Here is a 15,076-nt window from a genome sequence, read left to right on the forward strand (position 1 = left end):
CTGAATTTTGTTTTCTGCAATCACATCTGATTGGTTTTACTTGCAGAGATGCTCAACTGCTTGAAAAACTGAGTTGCTAAGCTCTCATCAAACTTTTAAGACTTTGATTTTGGGCCACTGTAAATTTCAGGAGCTGCATGACAAAGATATTGAAAGTTTCATTAGTTAATCTTTCATTGCTGTCACAGATAAAGATCATTTTATGGTGCATGAATAAGTTACACTGACTGATCTATCTTTTGATACTATCATCAGATAAGATAATGTTACAGAGAAAAGAAAGGCATAAAAGAATGCCTATTTCAAATTAAAGTAATTCAATTAAAAAGTAAAGAATTTGAAACAGACAAAAACAAACCTGTGTTGTGATGCACAAGAAGCAAAACCAAAAACACTAATTTATTTGAAAGCTGGTGCTTAAACTTGTTTCTTTTATGTTCTAGTGTGGAACAGCAGCAATGGAGTGCATGAGGCAGTATGTTGGGGAAGTGCTGGATTTCATTGCAGATATGCATACCTTAACCAAACTGAAGGTTGGTTATGGGCATACATAAAGTGTATATGGAATTTTTGTTGTTTTAAATATGCTTTCCATAATTATCCTGCCTGGAAGGAACAACTGTAAGTCTTTGAGGAAGACTATTTTTCTCTCTCTTTCTCTCTCTCTTTCTTTCTCACTTTCTCTTTCTCTCTGTTTTTGTTTGTTTATCTCATGTATTCGCTTGCTCACTTTCCCTTGTCCTCTCCACTATACTTTGTGCCCTGGAGGAGACAATTTTTTGCAGAATAATAATACTACAGAAGAGGAAGAATTCATGTGAAATTGAAAATCTCATCTCTTGAAACCCACAGTAACCTTGTTTTACTGGACAAAGTACATTTTTTTTGTATGTTCTTACCCCATTGGCCTTATGCCTTGAATCCCATTGTAATTTAAAAGAAAATCTTCAGTAGGAGAGGTAGCCTTTTGTACAGTAGCTGGAGTAGAAATTTACTTCAAAGTACTAAATAATTAATCATTTTAATCTGGATTGAATTGCCTTCCCGCTGTATCCTTTAAAATTATTCACCCATTTCTCTTCCAGTTCAGAGCTACTTTCAAAAGAGATTGGCAAATAAATCATAAATGAGACAGAGATACATCTGATTTGTCACTCTCATAGAAACAGAGAATGGGAAAAAATCATGTGAAAATACTTGCAGATTATCCTCTCTTCTGTGTAAAAAGTTTCTCTGTGAAGACTTTTTCCACTTGTGCTTATTTTTTTGGAGCCCCTTTTCCCTTGAATTGCAGTCTGCTTTTTAGAAATGCTTTTGCAAAGCTTGAGTCTGAGTTGATAATTTCTTATGCTTGGTAGGGCTATTTATTTAGTATACTTGTATACCTAGATATAGCTAAGACATGAACTAAAACTTTACCCAGTTTGTCACTTTTATATTTTTGAATTAGTCAAGATCTCCAAATGTAGCATTATAAAATGAAATTGGAACCAACTTTTTCAAAATTGCATGCTGTATTTGTTTGAGTCCATGTTGTCTGAGTCCATGTAGTACAGGACTCTACTAAAAACATAAGAGAGACAAAAAATGCTAGTAATTTTATTTATTTTAGTTATTAAACTTTGGCTATCTTTGCAAAATTGAAAGACGATTCTTATTAAATATGATGAATTTGAGAAATCAGAACCCAGATTTTTCACTTCCAAATTCTAGTAGGATCGTAAGATAAACTTATTATGTGCTTCCAGCATTGTTGGGAAAATATTGCATATGTTTCTAAGTTTAGAAATAGTCAGAATTTTAAACAAATTCACAACATCTTGATTTACTTTCTTTTAAGCTGATTAAATATAATTGTTTATGTTGTCTGGGATTTATTGACCTTGGTGTTCCTACCCAGTTGCACAATTTCTTACTATGGATGTGTATTGAAAGACTATCAAGAGCATCTGGACAAACAAATTCCCATAGTGAATATCATAGGATTTTTATGACTAGTAACATTTCAACAGCAAAAGTTGAATCTTCTCACCTTTTCAAATTTTCAAAGCTTTTGAAGTTCTAGATGTTGAGTGACGTTCTTCAGAAGATAAAAATTGAGAAAAGATTATTAAATACTATCCTATAAATTCCAGTGAACAAATAGTTCCGTTATCGATTAATTTCCAGCGTCTTATTTTGGGTGCCTGAGGATAGTTCCCTTTTCTGTGAAAGAAGTTAATTAAGTTAATTATTTTCAGTCCTATATATTCTCAACTATTGCATTATAAGCATGATATAAATGTTAATTCTCAAGATAACCACATTCCAGTTTATTTTTTCTGTTCAGGTTATTATCTTTCTTTTCCTTTGGGATCACACTTTCATTGCTAACGCTCAGGCTTTGTTTAGAAAATGCCACTGTTTTTGAAGAATAAAATTGCCTGCATATCTTTCTGTCCTTCTTACCTGTCTGTAGCAAAGTCGCTAGATATACGTGGTGATAGTTTTTTTTTTTTTTTTTTTTTTTTCTCTCAAGGAGACTTCAAGTAATTTTGAGAGTATAAATTGCTGAGGGTCAGATCCTGTTATAGAATATTATTGATTTTGATTCTTTCATAATAGTTCAATTATTGATAGCCTTTTTTTCTTATGCAAAGCACATATTTATATGTACTCAGCATATGATCTGTTAGTTCAGAGACAGAAGGTAATGCAAAGTTAGCTCAGAAATATGGCGTTATCTTGAGGAGCACCAGTGAAACATTCCTTGCCACTGTCAAAACAGCATAAGTTATTTTTCCAGGAAGAAATGTATGCCAGTGTCTTGGTAAAAGGTTTAGCCCTTGTATTTCTGGGGCTTAAAGGCATTTGTTCCAAATAACTTGAGCAGCACAGTCATATCCTTGGTGAATGAGAGACATCTTATTTCTATATGTGGAAACAGAATATTGCACAGTTCAATTGTACAAGGAAGACATTTCCTGCCCAGGGTGCTCCCCTTTTGAATGGCTGGATTATTTGATCTTCAGTTAAATTGTCTGGATGTGCAACTGTTAGTTTGCACTTACCAGCTTTGAGTTTTTGGTACAACAGGTACTTACACATTTTGTAAAATTAACCTTTTGCATGGGCTCTTGAGAACATGGCCTCCTTGAAAAAAGCTGCATCATAATACTCTTATTAATATAGAAACTGTAGAATGTTTTAAAACCCGTTTCTAAGTTAGATTATGTAGTTTTAGTCTCAAGCTTGAGATCTCAAGAAGGGAAGTGAAACAGAATACTCTTTTCAGATAGGAAATAAGATCTTTGCCTTGCAGAGTCATATGAAGACTTGTTCTCAGCCACTGCATGAAGACACGTTTGGAGGGCATCTGAAAGTTGGTTTAGCTCAGATAACTGCTATGGAAATCACACGAGGAAACCACAGAGACAACAAAGCTGTGATCCGATATTTGCCTTGGCTTTACCATCCTCCTTCAGCAATGCAACAAGGGTGAGAATGCTTTTCCACAAAAAGGAACACAAACATGAATTAGAAGTCTCCATAGAATTCTATGTTGCCAGATTGAGTTAGGATCCATTGTTAGGATTGGTGGCCATGAGTATTAAAAATGCTCATCAGCATCTCCCTTATCCTTATCTGAGAAGCTTGTCAGTGCAATATTTAAAGCAGAGACCAGTGGAAGTATCTCCTTTGACTTGAATGGAGTTGCATTGGAAAATGAACTTCATTCTCCATCTTGAAACAGACAGTGAAAAGCATGCAAGTAATTTATTAGTCCTATAATTATATAAAATGTGGTCATAGAAAAATGGAAATTATGCCCCTTGATATTATTCATCACAAATAAGCAAGATCTTTAAGTGTAAGTCTGCGTAGATGGTGGTAAAAGATACCTAGGGAGAAATCCTGCTCTTCAAGACCTATTTGTTATTTTTTTTTCAGTGTGAGAAATCCTAATGTGCAACTTCTTATCTTTAAAAAGAAGAGCAAAGCACTGTCCTTTGTCTTACAGTGCTAGCAAGTGTAGAGTGTAGCTCACTGGACTGTATTTTAATGAATCTGTATTCTAGTCCCAGTTTTGTCTCAGGCTTTCTACCTGAGCTTCTGAGGACTAAGCTATTTGGTTTTCAGTCCTGCAGATAGAACATATATAGGTTTGAATTAAGGAGAATAAGAAACTTTTTGGGCTACAGTTTCTTATTTGTAAAAGTCACATTTTATATTCTGAGGTGAAGATGCAGACTTCCCACAAGACCCTGTATCTATTTGAGGGTGAACATTTTATCAGTCTGCACAAAAAAGTACATTAATGGAATGTACCTTTGTTTCTAGGAGACCTGGACAATAACATTAAATTATAAATGAGTGAGAGTAGTGAGTGGCCTACTAGGTAGTAATTTGTTGATCTAAAATATTTTTTTTCCCATGCCTTTGTGTTCAAATGAGTGTGTAGTCTGAACTGTTTCACAGGAAGGGAACAGACAAGATGACTCCAGAAAATACCATTCTTTCTTAGATTAAGCACAGAGCTTCACAATTAAGCTTTGCACTAGATGGCGAATGAATAATTAATAACAGTCACAAAGAAGCACATTCTCTGCCTCCAGAGGAATGCAGTTCTAATGTCCAGGGGGAGACAAAGGAAAAAAAGAAATGAACTCCACTTGGAGTTTATGTATGGAGAAGTGGAACACAGTGAAAGTAAGGCAGGGCAGAGCATTTGAGTTTCAGAGCTAGCTGTGGAATGAAGAATACCTTGTCATAGCCTTGTCAGCTGTGTGCTGTCCTGTGAAACAGAGGAGCACTTCTGTTTGGGCAATCCTCATTTGATGATTTCTGTGTAAAAAAATCACTGTGTGTGGATCAGGTGAATCCATGTATGTTTTATCCTTATGTAGAAAGCACTCCTTAGGCTCCTCCAGTTATGTTCTGTTGGGTTTGTTAAAGATTATGTCAACTCCACTAAATTCTGTGTGGTTCTAGACTTCCTATAAGCTGTACCAATGATTTGTGCCTCCAGAACTTAAAACTGCATCTGCATAGTGTTTAAAGAGATTCTTTGTTTTGGGGAAGAAGTAGAAAACTTTGCAGCATTATAAAATCCGCTCTTTCTTGACAGGCCCAAAGAATTCATAGAATGTGTTTCACATATTCGTTTGCTGTCCTGGCTACTCCTGGGGTCACTGACACACAATGTTGTCTGTCCAAATTCTCCATCATCTTGCATGCCTATTCCACTGGATGCAGGTTCACAAATTGCTGACCACCTTATTGTTATTCTGATTGGGTTTCCAGAGCAATCGAAGGTAAGGGATTCTGCATTTTAAGAGGAGATGTGGTGTATACTGGCCTTACTCTTGAAAATATTTATCACTAAGTTGTCTTTTGATGGTGATAAAAAATTTTAAATTTCACAAGTCTTATCAAAACTGCATCATGTAAACTAATATCCTGTTTAAAATGGCTTACACTTCCAGCACAGAATCCCGCAGACCCTTTCTGAAGTAATCCAATAATGCTATTTTGAGAGTTTAAGAACCCTCTGCCTTTTTTATATTCAAGAAAAGCTTCCACTGGATTGAAGCAACCAACAGAGGGATATATATTTCTTCTGATGTGAAAAGGAGGTCTATAGCATTAAAATCCGAGATCTAGGGAAAGAAATCTCTACAGTTTTTCTTGTAAAGTTAGCTCTTCATGTATAGAAAACTGGTGATGAAATCATTACAAATAAGTTAAATCTCTTAAACTTTTTCAAAATATCTCACTACAAGAATGGGGAAGGAAAAACTCAATTCCAAATTGAATCTTTAGCAATTACCATCTCTGTAGCAAATCTCAGGAGATTTGAATAAGAATTCTAAAGTACAGTGGTACTGTAAAACCTATTAATGATGCTGTGATCAAAAATTAATTACAAACAGTGATGGTTCAAGTACAACTTTTTGTTTCTAAAGAAGCTACTGACAAGAGAGTTACTGCAAATCATAAGCAATTTGTGACAGTAGCTAAATGCAGATATAACAGTACAGTTGCACCAACCAGAAAAGCAGGAGGATTATGCATATTTATAGTACTTAAAATCCCCCTTTCTTTCCCCTCACTCAGCCAATGCACTGGTGCTTCCCATTCATGTCTGACTTTTTTTTTTGTCTTTTTTTCTTCAGTCAATTACCTCTTTCCTGTTACCAAGCAACCATGGCAATATTTGATGTGGTCATACTGCCACAAAGCATGGATCACTGCTGCACTATAAAACTGAGAAAACATTTCTGACCAGTAACATCATTCTTTTAAGGGAGTAGTAAATGTTCAGGACTCCTGGAGCCTCAGACATTGCAATACATAATACTTATTAGCAAAGACATGCTGGAGTCCACAGGATTAATTCTCTGTTAGCTTCATAGAACTTACTTTCCTGGACTGTAAACAGCTGTGTCCCAGCAAGACAGAAATAGATCACAGTTTGTACAATGATGTATTTTGTGATACACTTCCTTGTAGGTGATCAGACTAATAGATGTGATTGATGCCTCCAAGCTTCCCTTAGGTGGTGGTAGGAGTTTTCCAGCAAGAGTCTCAAGATTAGTCTTTAGTACCTGTTCTGCAAAACTAACCTTTTCTTTAGAGGAACTGACCTTAATGTTGTACACTAATATTGAATGGGATTGTGCAAATGCAGTTTTTAGGCCATGGATATGAAATCACTTATAAACATGGAGATGTTATCAAACATGATTAGTTCCTAATTGAAGAGAAACATTCAGGAAAGTGGAGCACAAGACTCATGGTGCAATGCATAAGAGTGGAGTACTTTTGGGAAAGCCCCTGCATTATACTCCAATAACTTTTTTCAATAAACATTGTCCTCTCTTTTCTATTTCTACAGACATCTGTTCTGCACATGTGTTCCCTCTTCCATGCATTTATATTTGCTCAGCTGTGGACAGTGTATTGTGAACAAACAGCAGTAGCTCCAACCGTCCAGAATCAGAACGAATTTAGTTTTACAGCGATCCTTACAGCCCTGGAGTTCTGGAGCCGAGTGACACCTAGCATCCTACAGCTGATGGCCCATAACAAAGTGGTGAGTCAGATGTTGTGCATAGATTTGTATAGATTAAACTTGGATGGGGCTTGGCTTTGTTTCCACGTTCCAGTGGAATACATCAGTCTCTGAATAACTTTTTAAAGCAACATTGATACTTTGAGAAATTAAAGAGAAAGATAGTATTGGTTTAACTTTACAGTGGGCCTCAGATAGGATATAGCCAGGATTTGCCTGAAACAGAGGTGTGGTGTTCTGGAGCTAGTCACTGCTTGTTGGACTGAGGGCTCTCTGCTTCAAGTCTCATTTTATGTATCCCTGCTCTTCCCACTGCTCCTATTGCTTCATCTTACTCTGCCTCACACAAGCAACTGAGTGTTTTAGGATAATTCTGTGAATATCCTTTTCAGTTGCTTTTTTTTACCATACAATGGTGAAAAACACAGAGTTGACACTTCACCATTCATAGCCCATTGGTTGCTTATCAATAATAAGGCACGTAGTTATCTCTAAAAACACTTTTGAGACACAAAGGAAAATGTCAAACTTTAGGACAAAGATATGACCTGGAAGCCTCAAGTTCCACTTTTTATTCTCAAAGCATCTCAGTGTGTGACTTTAGTGCAAATTATTAAACTATTTGCCTTGGCTCTTGCTCTGTGAAATGTGATAATAATACTTGCTCATTTCACGTGGGTGTTGGGAGGTTAATTAGTGTTTGCCTAAAGCGCTTTGAAGGTTAAAAAAAAAAGACTACATAAAAGTTAATTATTGTCAGGGGAATTTACACATAGCATATCCAGGCACTGTAAATACTCACTGTTGACTCAAGGTGTTTTTCTTGAACCTATGAATTTACATAATATAAAACATAAAATGTTGTCTACCACCAAATAAATAATGTCTTCACCTGTCATAATTAATCATACAAAATGAAAGAATTATAGATTAGCTGCCAGTTCAGAACAGTAAATTGTCTTCTGATAGTAGAAAAAAAGATGTTTTGTGTGACTATGTTAATTTTTAAAGGATTCAGTAAAGAAAAATATCATTTTCTGACACCTTGATTGATGAGAACTATACAGCAAAGGCAAGTAAAAGGATTTATGATGTCTGAAAGGAATAAAGCTGAAGACAATTTGTTTTGATGCGTGATAGGAATTAAAATTCATTAAACACTTTGAAATATTTGACAGATGTTGCTACATCAGGAGAAAACTAAATAAAGCGTGTTTTTTATGTACATATTATCTTATGTGTATTTAGTAAATATGCATCTAGTGATCCAGTATAACTGCCAAGCAAACAGAGGAAGGTTCTTAGTGTTAGCTTAGTGTACAATACTGGATATTGATTTGTTTTAATTCTTGATTTTTTTTTTTTTTTTTTTTACAAGATGGTGGAAATGGTATGTCTGCATGTGATTAGTTTAATGGAGGCTTTACAGGAATGCAACTCTACTATCTTTGTAAAGGTAGGTGAACCACATTATGAACATTTAGTCAAGGATGTTGTTTATCAATTGCGATTACTAGAGGGTGGTCCCTGCAAGTCTTAAAAACAACAACAGAAGTAGAATTTGAATGTTAGTGAAGAAATAAAATCTAGTAGAGCATAATAAAAATTATAATCTCTAGTAAGGTCAGACTCTAATTTAAAATCCATATTCACCTGATATTTTGAAATGGACTTCTGATCTACTTTCTCCTTTGATTGTTGTAATGGTCTTATTCACCTAATGATCTCAACTAGTATCTCTGACTTATGAGAACCTCTACGTATTGTCTGAATTTTCAGCCATTCTGTAATCTTAAATCATCACAGGTCCTTTGGAGGTCACCTCATTGATCGGTTCTCAAAATTCTTCTAAGTTGATTACAAAGCCTTATTCCACAGTAGTGTATTAAATGCCAGGGTGTCTTTCTTAGTCAAATATTATTTGATAATAAATCTTTCCAATGGATGTGCTACAGGCTATTTTTAATTAAAAAATCAAATAAGGCATGCTTCGTTAATGTAAAACTGCTTTTGAAATCAGCAGTCAGGCTCCTGAGCATTTTCTGAACTATGCAGATCAGAAAAGAATAGCTTGTGAAATGGTTGCACAAGCATGGATCAATTTTACTAGCCTTTTTTTACCTGTTTTGCTATCCTATTATTCTGAAGGTGTTCCCCCTCCCCTACAGAAAATTATAACAAACTAAGTAGTTAGATGCACTCTGAACCTAGCTGATATGTGTTGGTAATTCTTCAATTCCATAAAGGAAACTTTGTGCTAATATTTTACTCCCATCTTTTATGGTGAAGGAGGAATTGAAAATATAGTAGCTAAAATGAAAGGATTTGATGTTAACTGACCTGAAAATATTCACATTCATCGTGAAAATACAGATTTACTGTCAGTAATGTCTCAATTCATCACAAAAATTCTGTCACTGTAGGGACATCAAAGTAATTGTCACTGTCTCTAGAGGAGCTGGGGGCAGTCTAGGATGTCCAGGATTTGACAAGGATATGTCTTCAAAGAAAATGGAAAAATGGCTTTAAAGCTGTCAAAAGAGAGGCTTTTGAGGCTTAATTCCCATCACAATTCGCATATACACTTACAGAGGTTACATTTCAGAGTACATATCAATAATATGCTAAATCAGGTTAAATCAGGTTTTTGTTACTACAAAATCAAGCCCATAAGCTTATGAAATTTAGTTAACATGCTTGCTTTCCTGCTGTGTGGATAGGAGGTGAAAGAGAAGAGTCTGGATGGCCAAATCCCATTTACTTAGCCCATTTACTTAAAATGTAATCATGGATTGTAGTCCCAGGTTACTAACTTTTTCAGAACTAATTAATTGTGTAAGTATTTATCCTAGGTTTTTTTTCCAACATTCTTTCACCAAGTACAGTAATTCCTCTTGGAACTGAGCACAGTCCTGATCATTTGTCATTCACGCTTTGTCTACTGCAGTGTCTTTTATTCTACCTGAAGAATCCAGGTGCTGCAAAAACTTATTGTTAATGAAGTCATTATGTAATTATGTGTGATTTAACATATATGTCCAATGCACCGCAATGAGAAGGTTTTGGATGATGACACGCCATTTATACTAAGTGGACATTTTCTGAAAATCTGTCTTAAAACAAGAGAGAAATGGAAGACGTGAAAAATTCAGCTCTCTCTCACTGAAAGAAGAGCTGTCTGATAAAAGCATTCTTTTATCTCCTCCTTTGTGTTGATTCTATGAGGATCTGTCCTCCAAATACTGTACTGACCTCTGCTATTAGACTCATTCTGATTTTCGCAGAGACATATCTTTGATTGCTTTCTATGGTCTTTAAATGATTTCCTGTTCTCTTAGAGGATGATTTTTGGATCTGACCTTAGAATATTTTGACTGATTTGTTGAGGAAAACAAAGTTTATTTCCTGTGAAAATATTTCAATGATTATATGTTTATTTTTTCTTTTTAAGTGGGTAGAGTAGAGGAGCCAGAAAAGCACAGTAACTGATCTACTATCCAGCCTGGCTTCTGTCAGAACTTACACTGGAATCTACATGATCCTGTTGAAAATATCAATTCCAAAAATTGACAGTGACAGCAGTCTGTTCTTCCAGCTGTTTTTTTCTAGCCAGCTTTATGTATTATTCCTTTGTGTAGAAAAGGCTGGCTGGGAACTAGGTCATAAAGCTTAAGTGCTTCAATAAAAATTTCTTCTTGTCTCATTTATCCAAGTGGCAGCTGTAGGAGTGGAGGGTTTACTTTCTTGTGCCTAAAGGAGAATATTAGTTGTCCTCCATGTGTCCAGATTCTGGAAGATGGAAGTTGTGTTGGATGACATTAATCTTATCTAACCTTAGACTTCTGTGGCATAAATATCAATATGAGCTAGTTTCCTTGGCTACCCTTCTTAGTCAATGGATATAAACACATATTTTTAGGCCATGACTCATCTTTATCTATTTTAGATATCCAGTTCATCTTGTACCAAAGCAGTGATGAGAAGTGCTTATTGTTTTCAGCTGACTCTAAAAGATGTCCAGTTGGTTGGTTTGGATGCAAAGGGAGGTACCTTGGACCTGAGGAAAATTCCCTTCCCTGTGTTTTCTGCCTACCTTCTTTCCTTGCTTGCTTTACCTCCGATACCAGTTCTGTCTTTACTGGATAATTTCATAGTGAAGTCATTAATTCTGGGTGAAATTTCAGTGATATTTCTTAATGGCAGTAGGACACAGAACGTGGATTTTCACTATATGTTTCCTGTTCCCACCTCTCCAACAATCACATCTGGACTTAGGGGCACTAGGCGTTACTAGGCACTTAATTTAGTGTCCACAGAATGACATAGAGAATTCCCACACTTACTACATCTGGCTACTTTCTGGCTGTTTTGGTATTCATCTATCTGTAAATGCTGAGGTCCTTTATTTGATAGGCTAAATAATTGGTCCTGACAGATCTGCATATGATTCTCCAGCAAAATAGCGCTGAAATTGAAACAATTATCATTCCTTGCACGAGGCAAACAGCACTTTATCTAATGTTGTCAATAGTGATTAGATTTAACTTGCAGCTCCTGGTAGCATAATTGGTACATTACAAATTTGGATGCCATTAAGAAGGAACATTTTAGAACAATAATCTCAGTGGTTAAATTAATATTGGAGAACATGAATACTTCTGTTAGAAGGGCCTTTCTGTCTTCTAGAAGCTTGTCATGTTATACTTAGAAATAAAAGTTCTCTGAGGAGCAGAAGACTGAAATAAATACCAGCATTTCTACAGTTAGGAAAGTATATCTGTGCTTGCAAGTGCACAGGTCACATTCTGCAATGAAGCGGTGACACTGACCTAGTGGCTTATGAAGTGCTGGTTACCGTTTAAATATCTGCCTTTTATAAGGAACTTCTCTGTTTTTTCAGTTCTTGATGGATGCTTTGCAATGTGGAATATGTGCTGTATTCATTCTGTTATTGCTCATCTACACATATAGGTATGCCCTTGACAGGAAAATAAGAAGTGATTTCCTTTATTTTTTTATTTTAATTTTGCACTCTTGTCACTGTCTAAGGCAATCCCTATACAGATTATCGGTAGATACTACTGGTGCTTCATCAACCTGCAAACAAAGGAAGCTGGCTTCTTAACCTCAGAGTCATTTGCCACAAAACGTATGCAACATTGAAAAATAACCACATTTGTAGATATATGGTTCAGTCCCTGTGCATTTTGACAACTAAATGGGTTAGATGTACCTTTCTTTGTCTCATGGTTACTACAGCATGTCTACAGTCACTTGTATAATAACAAAATGCATCTCTTCTTGCAGCTAATACCAATGTGGTTGCCAATGATACAGTCAAATCTTAAGGTAAGTTGTTTCTCATAACTTGTTCTTTTATTCTTTGTCTCATGTATTTCAGTATATTCTGGAAGAAGGGTTACTAGACTCGGTCTCCAAACTCTCTGAAAGTAGGTCATTGAGTCACATCCAGGTGCACTGGATAGCTCAGCACTTCAGAAGGTCTTGGGTATCTTAGCGTCATCAGCTAAGACATGTGCTCTGAGCTCAGTCCTGCTCTTCCTTTCCCTTTTGAAATACTTCTTACTGGGTTCTGCAGCTAGCCTTTTATTTTTTAATGAAGTGATTGTTCTCTGAGCTGTGGTTTTCCTGTTCTGGGGTTGAAAATTCTGTAACAGATCAGGACTGGGAGTCTGAGTGATTTGTAGGCACACTTGTAATTCATGGCAACACTAGAGTGGAGGATTTGGAAGAAAGAAACATGACTCTGGGGTAGTAGAGGAGCTTTCCCTGACCGACAACAACACTGGATGACAATAATACAGTATTAATGCATATATTAAAGGAGATAAACTAAATGTTTTACATTATTTTAACAGCATTTGTCTGCTGGACTTCAGCTGCGCCTCCAAGCCATCCAGAGCAATGTCAACCATCACAGCCTAAGGATGTTACAGGGGTCAGGACAAATGAACAACAGCTTGTCAGTGCTGCGCAAATGGCTGCAGTGTACCCAGTTTAAAATGGCTCAAGTGGAAATTCAATCATCAGAAGCTGCATCTCAATTTTATCCTTTATGATTCACATAAATTGCTCCAAATATTAATTTTTAGTCTAGCAATAATGGAGTTAGAGCTGTAGAACACCTTTTGTAATAATCAGTATACAGAGTATATACTGTATCTATACTTTTTAGCCTAGAACAGATTGTGGAAAAGTTTATGTGAAGCTAAGAGTCTGATCCTGTCAGTCCTTAATTACATTAATCATTTATACTCAAAGGAGCAGGATCAACAGGTATTCAAGTCTGCATTCACAAACATGTATTTTGAAGGATTGGACTTAAATCTATCTCATTGTACATATCTCTCTGATCACTGAAATATCTCGTTAATAAATGTTTCTTTACGTTATTTTTGAAGCTAATACAAAAATCACCTTTCTTTAACTTCTATTTTTTTTAAAACTAGAATTGTGAGTATTCTCAAATATGGAAGTGCTACGTTGCTATTTTTCGATGATAATAAAGAAAACTGGCTTTTTAGGAACCTTTATATTATTTGGGGGGAGACTTTTTTTTTTTTTTTTTTTCCAGATTCACAGCTGGCAATGCAATAAAACCTGTCACCACAAAACAGTGGTGTTCTAATGAGGCTTTTTGTCATCATCTTCTGGGAAAACAGCAGCTTTTAAGGAGAGTTATTATAAAGTGCACTTAGAAATTAGATTGTTAAACTGTGCCAATTCATTTGTCTTTTTTTCTTTAACACTGTTTTCCAAATCTGCCAAGCCTCATTTATTATTTTTTGAAATATTGCTTTTACTTCATTGATGCTGTGCTGCTCTTTGTAGGTTTCATATAAGCCTCTGATTTTTTGTGAATACTGTATTGTATTCTTCTGTAATACTTGTATACAGTGCAATTAAAAATGGATAACTCACTTATTCTGATTGATGTCTACAGAAATTGTATTTTGAAACTTCAAGAGAGCATGGTTGGACCTGAACATTTGCATAATAATATTAACAAATTGCACCATTTGCATATTGTTGTGTTGAACATGATGTTTAATAACAAATGAGTTTTAAGAGACTCAGCCAAAGCCTATTGAAATTTAGGAAGATTTTTCACAGAAAAAGAATAAATTCAGTGAATTTTGCCTCAGATCTTAAGAGCATCGTGATTTACCACTTCTAATTTAAATCTGTGCAGAGTTGTATTTTCTGTATTTATTACTATAATGCACTGACTAGAAGAATAGCAAACATGCATTTACATTGTGTTTTAGAATTCCTAGACTTTATTACCACTCTAAGAACTAAGATTTTTTCCTCTTAGATTGTGTGGAAGTAGGGATGCACACCAGTAAGAAACTGTTTTAGCTGTGGAGGGTCAAGCTTTCTGCCTATCAGAAATCAAGTAATCAGTATCAAGTATCAGTATCAAGTAATGATACTGAGAAAAGACAGAAGAGGAAATGTTGGAGGTATGTCTTTAAATGATCACTACACTTAAAAAAAATCAACAAAACCAAAACAAGAAAAACCTACCAAGACTTCGATTGTAAGGATGTGCTAGATTGTTTAAAAGATCCCTTCCAGTGTTTTCAGTGGAGTGGCACTGATCCGAATAAAGTGTAGTAGATTCATTATAAGCCATTTTGTTGTAGCTAATTTTGCTTGTATTTGACTTGCATCTGACTAAGCAGAGTTTTTGAGCATTTGCAAAGCATTTCTATCTTGATTTGAAGATTATTAAGAGATCCACCAGAAAATAAATTTTTCTGTTTTAGGCATAGATTATTGTCATGCTGAATTGAGATTGCACAGATTGTACATTGATACGGACAGGCTTCTTCCCAAATGTTCATGGTGGTAACAGCAAGGGAAACACCACTTTTTTTTCTCCAGATTTTGACTGGCTATGAGGAGAAAGTTGTTTCTCTCCAGGTGCAGGACTTTGCACTTCCCCTGGCAGAACTTTGAGGTTCCTGTCAGCCCACTTCCCCTGCCTGATTGAGG

At 35.6% G+C, this 15,076-nt stretch overlaps 1 protein-coding gene across 11 annotated transcripts in view; it reads left to right on the forward strand.

Annotated features, from left to right (window-relative positions):
* UNC79 (unc-79 homolog, NALCN channel complex subunit) overlaps positions 1–14,664 on the forward strand; it is a 100,836-nt gene extending 86,172 nt beyond the window's left edge. For all 11 annotated transcript variants that reach the window (XM_052694540.1, XM_052694534.1, XM_052694538.1 and 8 more), the window contains 7 exons: positions 444–533; positions 3,302–3,477; positions 5,108–5,294; positions 6,878–7,075; positions 8,433–8,510; positions 12,362–12,403; positions 12,934–14,664. In XM_052694540.1, the coding sequence (XP_052550500.1) occupies positions 444–533; positions 3,302–3,477; positions 5,108–5,294; positions 6,878–7,075; positions 8,433–8,510; positions 12,362–12,403; positions 12,934–13,134 (972 nt within the window). In that variant the 3' untranslated portion in view covers positions 13,135–14,664. The remainder of the gene's footprint in view (positions 1–443; positions 534–3,301; positions 3,478–5,107; positions 5,295–6,877; positions 7,076–8,432; positions 8,511–12,361; positions 12,404–12,933) is intronic.
* The last annotated feature ends 412 nt before the right edge of the window (positions 14,665–15,076 follow it).

Source organism: Tympanuchus pallidicinctus, unplaced genomic scaffold (genome assembly GCF_026119805.1).
Source record: "Tympanuchus pallidicinctus isolate F22 unplaced genomic scaffold, pur_lepc_1.0 scaffold3, whole genome shotgun sequence".
Taxonomy (NCBI): domain Eukaryota; kingdom Metazoa; phylum Chordata; class Aves; order Galliformes; family Phasianidae; genus Tympanuchus; species Tympanuchus pallidicinctus.